This window comes from Typopeltis vanoorti, chromosome 13 (genome assembly GCF_054136105.1).
Source record: "Typopeltis vanoorti isolate ZY-2024b chromosome 13, IOZ_Tvanoo_1.0, whole genome shotgun sequence".
Classification (NCBI taxonomy): Eukaryota; Metazoa; Arthropoda; class Arachnida; order Uropygi; family Thelyphonidae; genus Typopeltis; species Typopeltis vanoorti.
In genome coordinates, this window is record NC_143561.1 from 126,451,306 (window position 1) to 126,463,044 (window position 11,739).

At 35.6% G+C, this 11,739-nt stretch overlaps 1 protein-coding gene across 1 annotated transcript in view; it reads right to left on the reverse strand.

Moving 5' to 3' along the window:
• LOC150100523 (uncharacterized) overlaps positions 1-5,704 on the reverse strand; it is a 194,435-nt gene extending 188,731 nt beyond the window's left edge. The window contains exons 1-2 of the mRNA XM_090402683.1: positions 5,560-5,704; positions 2,285-2,363 (exon numbers count right to left, since the gene is read on the reverse strand). Coding sequence (XP_090258809.1) covers positions 2,285-2,361 — 77 coding nt within the window. The 5' untranslated portion in view covers positions 2,362-2,363; positions 5,560-5,704. The remainder of the gene's footprint in view (positions 1-2,284; positions 2,364-5,559) is intronic.
• Between the last annotated feature and the right edge of the window lie 6,035 nt (positions 5,705-11,739).

The window sequence follows — 11,739 nt, forward strand, 5'->3', positions numbered from 1 at the left end:
TATCATCTCTAATTCCTTTTACAGCACTCTTTCCTCCATTCCTAAGCTTCTTCAACAACCTCCAGAATATTTTGCCACCTTCTTGATATTTATTTTCTATATTCTTGCCAAAGTCCTCCCATGACTTTTGTTTAGCTAGTTTTACACACTGTTTAGCTTTCTTACATTTGTCTCTGTATTCTGTAAGAGTAAAAGCTGACTTATTTGCCAGGAACTTTTGATATGCTTTCTTCTTTTCCTTCACTGCCTCTTTAACTTCCTGTGTCCACCAGGGAGTTCTGATTTTTTTATCCTTGCACACAACCTCACCACATGCCTCTCTGGCAGAATCAATCAATGTTTCCTTCAGAGTTTGCCACTGAATCTCCAAGGTTTGATTCCTGTTCTCAAACTCTTTCATTTTCTTTTCAGTAATATTTCTGTATTTTAGTCTACAGTTCACATCTGAGAGCTGCTCAACTTTTATTCGCTTTAAAACTTTCTTACATGTTATTCTTTTCAATATGAAATTCAATTTTATCCTGCTCAAGACTAAATAGTGATCACTTCCAATTTCAAATCCTCTGTACACTCTGGTGTCCTGCACCAGGGAGAAAACATCACTATCAACAATAATATAGTCAATGAGACTTTTCTTATTCCTAGCCTCTTCTCTCCATGTGAATTTGTGCACATTTTTATGTTGGAACATGGTGTTAGTAATAACCAGTCCATGTCCTGAGCAGAAATCCAACAGATATTTGCCATTATTATTAGCTTTGCTCTTTTCTCCAAATTTTCCCAAAATATTTTTGTATGTCTCACAATCATTTCCTACTCTACTATTTAGATCCCCAACAAGGACCAACTTTTCCTTTTTCATTGTGTCAGTTGCTTTTTCTAAAGCCTCAAAAAATTCCTCCACTTCTACCTTAGTAGAACCTGTGTATGTTTTGTATTTAATATAAATACAATAAATATTATAATAATATATGTCTATATTACGATTTTTTTTCGAGGGGATTGTGAAATATTTTAATTTTTCCAAAGGGGACCCTGACATCCAGAAGTTTGGGAAGCACTGCTCTAGTTAATATCCCTTCTATATCATGTTTACAATCTTTCTTACTCATCTGATAAGCATTATCCTATAGAAAGGAAGCAAATCTATATTTAGCCCATTCCATAAAAGGATGATAAAGCTCAGGCAGAAAGTTATTGGCTCAAAATCACTTCAGTTTTCTCAGAAATCACTGAGAATGCTATTAACTTCTTTACCACCTGGAGGCCAATCAACTAATTAGTGACATTCAGTATGGATTCTGGCATTCCTGATCCACAGCAGATCTCCTAGCAACCACCACCCATGTTTGGACACACACCATGAAAAGGTTTTTAGAAACTCATGCAGTTGTTACTCTTGATATCTCCAGGACATGTCTCCCTCTTATCTTTTGAAACTGGACTGCCAGTTTCCTCTCATGTTGTTGTCTCATGGCAGATGGTTTGATTTTCCCCAACCAAAGCCAGAATGCTCCAGGGTTCTTCACTTTAATCTACTTTCTCATATAAAAGACCTTCTCTCTCTCTCTCTCACCAACTGCAAATTCTATCCATAGTTTTGCCAATGGATAGCCTCTTTGGCACTGAAAAAAAAAAAATCTATGTCCTTTTCTACTCAAGCTACTACTTACTATTGATAACACTATAAAATTTCCAAATCTACTCAACACTATTCCCATATATGGAGCAGTACATCAAAGACCTCACTAAATATACTTAATGCCAAGCAGGAAATCAAGTTAAATGATAATCACTTCCTTTCAAAGATTCACTCCCATCACGTTCTGACTGACATTCTATTTTTGTCTTGTGTCTCTTCCATATTTTCATAGACAATGTTCTTCTCAACTAATTGCCATCATGTCTTTCCACTTTTCTTAGCCTGTGAGAATATGAGCAGCATTCATTCACTAATCAATGCTGCCACATACATTAAGCTAGCTGAGAAGTAAATTTCTACTTTCTCCTTTTGCTTACACCAACAAAAATCCTAGTGTTATAAGGTCAATATATCATATATACTAATTGCATGTATTCTCAGACTGATGTCTGCAGAAAATCTATAAGGACTTTGAAACAGAAGAATTTTTATCCCTCCCCCAGAAACTGAAAAAGGGATTGAAGTAAAATCTGCATGTGTATAAAAGAACTCAGTAAGGAATAATTTCTTCAGTTGAATGATTTTTTCCCCCTTTCTTATGCACATCAGATGTCTTTGCAAATAAGTTTCTAATTAACTTACCATATTGAGCATTCTAAAGTCTTCAAAATTGAGGAAACAACTGCTTGTACTGCCTTAATATTACGGGGTGGTGCCATTACTGAAAAAAAAAAAAGTTTCTAATCAGGTTTCACAGGTAAGAAATTTTTTCAGAAAAATAAATTTAACAATACAAATAACAATGTCTCAATAAATCTATAACAAATCAACATAACTAAATTTAATTTAACATTCTATCTTCCTTTCAGGTTAAGCTCAATGACCTGTCATGGCCAAGTAACTTGGCTTCTTAGAAACTTGCTTACTCTTTTATTGAGCAGTTAATCCTATCTGTACTTTTTGGTATGTATGTAAATTATATGTGTTGTTCTGGTCAGATTGCCAGTTTTCTAAATGAAAAACTCTGTCACCTTCATATGAGATAAACCAACCCACCTTCAATCAAAAAACCTTGATCAAAGTTGTTCACATATTAAATGGCATTCAATCCTGGTATTTTCAATTGAAGGGCATCATCAAAATTGGCTGAGCGATGGAAGCACACTTCATAAAATCGGATGGGACTGAGAGATTTATATAGGCCTCAACTATGGCACTACTAGGATGTAAAGTGGAACCGCTGATAATTAATGTTTCCCAGTTTCATGTATTTATTTAAATTTGGTTGATTTCCGAGTGCTGTTGCAGATTCTAAAAACAGTCTTTCTTTTTTTAATTTACTATGGTGGAGAATGATGGTTTTTCTCCAGGAGATCCTGTGGGTTGTATCCAAAACATGGTCTGCAAGACCAGATTGACCATAGTCATGATTGCAGATTTATTATGCAGATTTTGTTCTAAACAGATGGTTGCTGATCTACCTGTCTGTCTGCAGTAAGCAAGTTTGCAGGAACAGGGTGCTTTATATACTCCAGGCACTGAGAGGAGGGAGCTGATCTTTGGTAGAACAGATAAAGGTAGCAAGTTTCCAGTGGAGCTTAAAAGCTGTGTAACGGTTGTATTTTAAAGACCTGGCTATTTTTCTGATGTGCCACAAATGTAGGGGATGGTGATGGCATTTCTGAAATCCTTCTGAAGCGGTGGCTGAGGAATGGAGGAGGAACTAATTATTTTATTAATTCTGTAATTTCTGTAGCCATTGGAAAGGAAGGTGTTGTGTATGTGGTTGAATTTGGTTGAAAGGGAGGTTGTGTATGTGATTGAGTTTGGTTAAAAGAGAGGTTCCACTGGAACAAAGATGATAGGCTCTATTAGTTACAGTTTTAATAATACCATATTGTTGAGGGGGGAGGCAGGAAAGTTTATGAATATATCTGCCTGTGTGAGTGGGTTTTCTATATACAGCGAAGGAAAGGTTATTACCATTATGAAGGCATGTTACTAAGGTGTCTAGGAAGGGTAAACTATTGCAATTTTCCATCATAAATGGGATTCTTGGATGTAGACTATTGAGGTGACTAAGAAAGGAGTCTACTGTGTCTGGGCCATGAGGCCAAATAGAGAACACATCTACATATCTTAGCCAGATAGAAGGTTTGAGAGGAGCTAAGCCTATGGCTCATTTTTCAAAATGTTCCATGTAAAAATTGGCAACAAGGTAAATATAAGTACGTATATTATCCTTTCAGGGATTTTAGGCCGAGAGGCCTATTCTGGCCTCATTTCTTCTTTTATTTGGTAGTTCCTGACTCTGTCTTCCAAATTGGTGGTATTAAAATATCTTTTTGGGTAGTCTTCAACTGTCCATTCTTTCAATATGTACCACCTACTTCTTTCAATATTCGTATATTTTGTCCAATACAGAGTCTATTTGTAGTTCTTTACATACTTTTGTACTAGATTTTTTTTTTTTTTTTGCCCAGAGAGTATAGTTGCTGTTCTTCATAAGAATTTCATTTTTCCAGTTACCATTCTTTTTCAATTTTAAAGTTTTTATGGTTCATAATTCACTTCCATGTTGAAGATAAGGTTTTACCAAAACTTTATAAACTTATAAAGGCATCATTGAAACTGACTGATTTAACCACCTTGTTATATGGACAAAAAGATAATGTCAGAGTGAAGAGGCAAATAACTAAGACTGAGTACTATGTTAAGTAAAAGGACAGATTAAGGAAATCTGGTCTGCAGAGCTTGGTAGAAATGACTGAGACATACAAGTTGGTGTCGTAGAAACTATACAAAGATCATGTGAGTAAGTGAAAAGAGATTTTTTTTGCATGGTGAGTGTTCAAATGAATGAAATGCATTGCATGAGTGGATTGTGAATGCTCCAATTCTGAATATTTTCAAAGCAAAGTATGACAGGTATTGTGGTTTGTGATCTCCTGCAATGAATCTTCTGATTTCATTGAGGTCTAGAAAAATAATACACGTGTTGTCCATGGAGGTCTCTAGTTGATTTTTTGCATATCATTATGCAGGGAAAAAAAAAAACAGTATGATGAATTGAAAAAACTAAAATATCATTGTAAACATTTATTTTATTGGTTACGAAATGTTATAATATCATCTTAAAAATTACTTTTAAGTCATAAATTTGATTATAAGTGAAGCTCTTATGATAGTTATACAGGGAAAAACTGTCAAATTTTAATGTGGGGAACAATTTGGAATTGAATAACGTCTGCAAATGGGAGGACTGAAAATAAATACAGGGAAATTGAGAAGATAGTGAGTCAGGATTTTTTTTTTTCTCTCTCTCCATTTGAATTTGATCTCATGTTTATGTGAGAACGCGGTATTAATAATGATCACTATGTTCTACACATAAATCCAGCAAAGATAATGGGATAATAAAATCTGTAAAATATGTAAAAATACCTAGGTGTCAGGATACAAACGAAGAGGGTGTGAAGATGATATAAGAGAAAAAGTTTGAATGATGCAAAAGAAAAAGGTTCTTATGAAACTTGGGGGTAAAAATTTACAAACTGTGACAATCTGTTATACAGGGTCATAATATAGATATAAACGGAGGAACCAATTATAAAAATTTGATATGATGTGAAAAGTCGAAGATGAAGACCAGGAATTAAATTTTAACTGACTATTATGAATTCTGAAAGCTAACAAATGTATTTAAAAAAAAAAAAAAAAAAAGTTGCTGTAGCATCTCTTACTTCACTTAAGAAATGATTGTTCATTTCTTAAGTGAAGTAAGATGTGAAATAGATGTGAACAATCATGTCTTAAGTAATGTTGCGTTATCACACACAAATAGCCAGACTTCCCCAAAACAGGCAAGAAACGCAATTAACAGACAAAATATGTATGTGTGTATACATATTGCTTACCAACTGGATTGCTGCTTCATTATTTGTTAATAAAAATTAACTGAATAACTTCCTATCAAGTATAAATTTAACATTTTTTTCAAAAGCTTCGAAATACGTAGTAAACTTTCTCATATCCCCCATCAAAGAAGACATAAACTGACATGTCGAAATATAACGATTTGCAGTTCCCGCTACACTGATGGTATCATTTCTCTCCAGTAGAGGTCACTTCTGAAAGTCTTTTAGAAAGACTTAAAGCTCTTAGAAAGACTTTTAGATATTACTTAAATTAAGGGGATATTAAATCCCACATAGTTTTAAAACCGAATAAGAAACTCAAAGATTGGAATCAGAGAGTTTCTTGCCGAATATAGTAAACTATAAAGTATCGGCGAACACTAGCGTTAGCAAATGCAAGTGATCCTAGTACGTAGTACAATACTGGGCAACTCGTTGCAAAGGTGGAGGAAGAAGTTCAGATCGCTATTCTTAGGTATTTTCCATAATGTAAAAACACATTTCCTAGGAAATGTATGCTGTTATTACATTATGGAGGGAGGTCACTGCGCAGACCGGTTTCAGCCTTTTTTGAGGCTTCATCAGTGAGCAGCTAGACCTAATACCAAAGTGTATAGCGAAAACAACTTATGTACTTTGCTAACGAGTTTTCCAAACAGGTGCAACCTTTTAGATATTATTATAATTACGGCTATTTTGCCTGCTTCAGTTTAGGAGTGCCCCTGTTTAAATGTCATTGGCTATTTACTCACGGATTCTTAGGGCATTGTAGATGTAAATTTACCAAAACGTATATGTAGCATAAGGAAGAGAAATTTTCACATACCTTTTTCTGGGTGTTGCGGCTTTTCTTCTTTATGCGATGTCCGAAAACTACTGAGTGTGTGGAGGGGAGGGGAGGGGTAGGCAATTTGGGAGAATTAAATTAGAAAAACCCGTTTTTTTTCCCCGTAATATATATATAGACACATATATTATATTACTATATTATATAGGGTGGCGGAAAGGTGAAAGGGTTGATTATTTATATAGGGGGAGAAGGGGAAGGGGGTTGACGGGGTGCCGTCCGTTTCGACAATTCTCGGTCGTCATCTGAACACATTGGGAAAGTGGATGCTATGTCAGGTCGGGTAGGTGCTTCTGTTTTTGAAGTGTTTGTGTTGTCGCCTATTGGTCGGGGTTGTGACTTCAATTTTATGTTGTGAAGCTTCCAAACCTCGGAGATCCTGTAGGGCCTGTGTACGTTGATAGAGTTCGCGTCACATTTTATGGCTATTGTTTCCGATATTCTTAGCATTGTCTCATTGTCTTGTCTGTCTGCTATGATGGCCTTGTCGATCTGCGGGGTATGTTTTTGTTCAAGGGCGTGAACAGCTATTTCCGTTTTTCCTGTGCTTTGTATTCGATTTTTCTTTTTGATGTTACGTTTTTTAGTGTTTAGATGTTCTGGAATAGGGATGTTACAATCACGGTAGTGTTCTTGTAGTCTTGCCGATAAAGACCTGATGGTGGAACCGGTGTAGGTAATATCACAGTCTTTTTGTCAGGGAAATTTATAGACTACATTGTGATGTTCAAATATTTCTTTCTGTGTGTGAGGTTTGGTGGATTTTAGGAGATTTGCTAGTTTTTGTTTTGTTTTGTTTTGTGAATACCAATTTGTAGTCAGTATGTTTGAAGATGTATTTATAAGCTTTGTGTGTGTTTTGGGTGTATGGTAGTTTGATAATTTTTTTGTGTTGGGAAGTTAGTTTTGGTACTTGGGTTGTTTTGGCGGTTTTTTGCCGTCTAGTTTGCGTAGTTAATCAGTTGTGTAGGATAGTTGTGATTGATGAAGATCTGTGTTAGTTTTTTTTATTTCTGCGTTTAGATTATTCTGATTGGTTGAAAATTTGTAGACATTTATGAATTGTGCTAAGATGACAGATTTTTAACAGAATATGGATGGCATGAGTGAAAATGGAGGTACTTTCCGATATGCGAGGGTTTGTGGTATTTTATGTTGATATATATGTTGATTTATGTATAGCGCATATCGGAAACTACCTCCATTTTCACTCATGCCATCCATATTCTGGTAAAAAATCTGTCATCATATCACAATTCATAAATGTCTACAAATTTTCAACCAATCAGAATAATCTAAACGCAGAAATAAAAAAACTAACACAGATCTTCATAAATCGCAACTATCCTACACAACTGATTAACTACGCAAACAAGAAGGCAAAAAACCGCCAAAACAACACAAGTACCAAAACGAACTTCCCAACACAAAAAATTATCAAACTACCATACACCCAAAACCCATACAAAGCTTATAAATACATCTTCAAACATACTGACTACAAATTGGTATTCACCACAAAACAAAAACTAGCAAATCTCCTAAAATTCACCAAACCTCACACACAGAAAGAAATATTTGAACATCACAATGTAGTCTATAAATTTCCCTGCCAAAAAGACTGTGATATTACCTACACAGGTTCCACCATCAGGTCTTTATGGGCAAGACTACAAGAACACTACTGTGATTGTAACATCCCTATTCCAGAACATCTAAACACTAAAAAACGTAACATCAAAAAGAAAAATCGAATACAAAGCACAGGAAAAACGGAAATAGCTGTTCACGCCCTTGAACAAAAACATACACCGCAGATCGACAAGGCCATCATAGTAGACAGACAAGACAATGAAACAATGCTAAGAATATCGGAAACAATAGCCATAAAATGTGACGCGAACTCTATCAACGTACACAGGCCCTACAGGATCTCCGAGGTTTGGAAGCTTCACAACATAAAATTGAGGTCACAACCCCGACCAATAGGCGACAACACAAATACTTCAAAAACAGAAGCACCTACCTGACCTGACATAGCATCCACTTTCCCAATGTGTTCAGATGACGACCGAGAATTGTCGAAACGGACGGCACCCCGTCAACCCCCTTCCCCTTCTCCCCCTATATAAATAATCAACCCTTTCACCTTTCCGCCACCCTATATAATATAGTAATATAATATATATGTCTATATATATTCCTCTATGTATATATATGTCTATATTCCTCCCGTCGTCGCGACGGGAGGAATCTTTATCTGGTCGATTTCAATCGATGGTGAGTTAGCCGATCTCATACGGAGGTAGCAGGGTTTTTTCTCCCGGAAACTCGGGTTTTTCATCCCGCATACATACAAATCGGCCCTTCAGAACACACGCAATTTACAGACAAAAATTACTAGTTGTGGTAGTGTTGGAGGTGGGCGGTAGATGGCGTTGATTCGTAGTAGAGGTAAGATGTAGAGACAGTTGAAGATGTCCACCCGCGATGAGTCTTCGGACTCCTTGGAGGTATCAGGAATAATAATAATAATAATAATAATAATAATAATAATAATAATAATAATATATATATTACGGGGAAAAAAACCGGGTTTTTCTAATTTAATTCTCCCAAATTGCCTACCCCTCCCCTCCCTTCCACACACTCAGTAGTTTTCGGACATCGCATAAAGAAGAAAAGCCGCAACACCCAGAAAAAGGTATGTGTAAATTTCTCTTCCTTATGCTACATATACTTTTTGGTAAATTTACATCTACAATGCCCTAAGAATCCGTGAGTAAATAGCCAATGACATTTAAACAGGGGCACTCCTAAACTGAAGCAGGCAAAATAGCCGTAATAAGTAACATGGGAGTTTTCCCAGAAATAATATACACTTTTAGATATTATATTTACGGCTATTTTGCCTGCTTCTGTTTAGGACTGCCCCTGTGTTTAAATGTCGTTGGCTTTTTACTCACGGATTCTTAGGGCATTGTAGATGTATATTTATCAACAAATATATGTAGCATAAAGGAAGAGAAATTTACACATACCTTTTTATGGGTGTTGTAGCTTTTCTTCTTTCTGCGATGACTAAACTACTGTGTGTATGGGGGGGGAGGTAGGCAATGTGGGAGAATTAAATAAAAATGAAAAAAAAAACCGGGTTTTTTGAATAATATGTATATATACATATATATTATATTATTAGGGATAGGCAAAGCGTTTTTTTTATATTTATATAGGGTGGGAAAGGGTGAACGGGTTGAAAACAGCAACTGATTTTTAGAGGGGGTTGACGGGGTGCGGTCCGTTTTGACTATGCTTGGTCGTCGCCTTAGCACATGGAGGAAGTGGATGATATGTCAGGTCGGGTAGGTGCTTCTGCTTTTGAAGTGTTTGTGTTACCGCCTATTGGTCTGGGTTGTGACCTCAATTTTATGTTGTGAAGCTTCCAAACCTCGGAGATTATGTAGGGCCTGTAAACGTTGTTAGAGTTCGCGTCACATTTTATGGCTATTGACTTTTAGATATTTTTAGATGTCTTTTTTTTTTGGAGATAAAACCGATATTTCATATTCTACAGCAGCGTTTCCCAAACTTTTCCGACGATGGAACACTTCACAAATCCTGAAATTTTCACGGAACACCTTGGTTATTTAGTAATGTATTAATTAATAATTAATTGTTAATTTAGCTGATTTTATTATTAATTAATATTCGATCATTAATTAAACAGAAATTAAACATCATTAAATTAATAATAAATTTATTTATAATATATATAAAATTTATATTTATACAAAAATATTTTATTTATACAAAAATTTATAATATTATTATAAGTACTTAAGAGTGAATGCAGACTTTTCCCTCCTGTGTGTTGGAAAAACAAGAGACAAGAGACAAGTCCCATGTCTCTTATACTTTTAAAAAACCACGGCACTACGGTTTCGAAACTTTCACCCTACACTCTGTTGCGTCACACACACCTTCAATAAGAGATTTCTTAATAACTTAACTTTTCTTAACTTGTGAAGTAAGTATTCAGTATTATTAGATTTGAGAACCGGATACAGACTACCTTGATCTTCAATTTTAGCGAATATAAAGAAAAATTTTCTTTATACTTCCTTGCTGATTGGTCACTAACACTTACAACACAGATGTTATTTCGTTCAGTTTTGAGAACAGAAATATGTCGCTCATTGTTGTAATCGGCTTGCAGGCAATTTTTCTGATCGGTCATAAAGAGCGGTATTCTCTTTCCCGATTGTTGAAAGATTTCGATGTGTGAAAATTAACGATATTTCATGAATATTTCCATGTTTAAAAATATGCTGCATGGTCACTGACATTTGTAGCACAGATGTTATTTCGTTCAGTTTTGAGAACAGAGGATACGCGCCCATTGTTATAATCTGCTTGCAGGCAATTTTTGTGACCAGTCATAAACAACGGTATTCCTTTTCCAAAATGTTGAAAGATTTCGAAGTGTGAAAATTAACGATAATTCATGAATTCTTCCACTTTTAGAAATACATGGCTTGGTCACTAACATTTGCTACACAGATGTTATTAGGCCTTCTGGGTCTGAGCTTTTTGACATATTCACGAATATTATTCTCCTCAGAATATTTCCACTTTAAAATATTTATCGAAAACTAAAATGACAAATTCCAGGGGAACTTATCTCGGAACACTTATTCATCTTCCGAGGAACACCGGTGTTTTGCAGAACACAGTTTGGGAAACCCTGTTCTTTAGTTTTCTCTCCAGTTATTTTTAAAATGAATTCTGATTCTTCTTATTGTTGTTGTTTAGAGCACCCCCCCAAAGTGAGGATCGTGGAAGGTATAATTCCTTGATACTTATCATATCGCTCCTTAAAAAAAGGGGGGGGAAATCACCCGAAGACACACTCACAGTGTTCACTGGTAGCTTGCTTCATTAACTCACTGCACATCCTTGATCACATCTCACAAACATTCACTGATAACGCACTCACAGCTTTCACTGGTAATTTATTCTATTCAATCACCTACATGCGATGAAAAGAACCTGAACATAACCTGACAGTTCTCTTTACTTAGTTTTCAGGAATGACTTCAAATTTCCCTACACTAACTGCCATGAACTGCAAAATTTCTTCTGTATCTATACTACTGTATAAGAATCTCTTACTAAATTGTAAGTTTCAATCTATCTTCTTTCCTCCTTCTACCTATCAATCTTTGAAGACCACATTACCTTCACTCTGTCTTCATATGCGAAGCTCCATAAACCAGATAATGGCAGTTACGGCCGTAGTAAATCTTTTTCAATGCTTCTCATCTCCGTTGAAA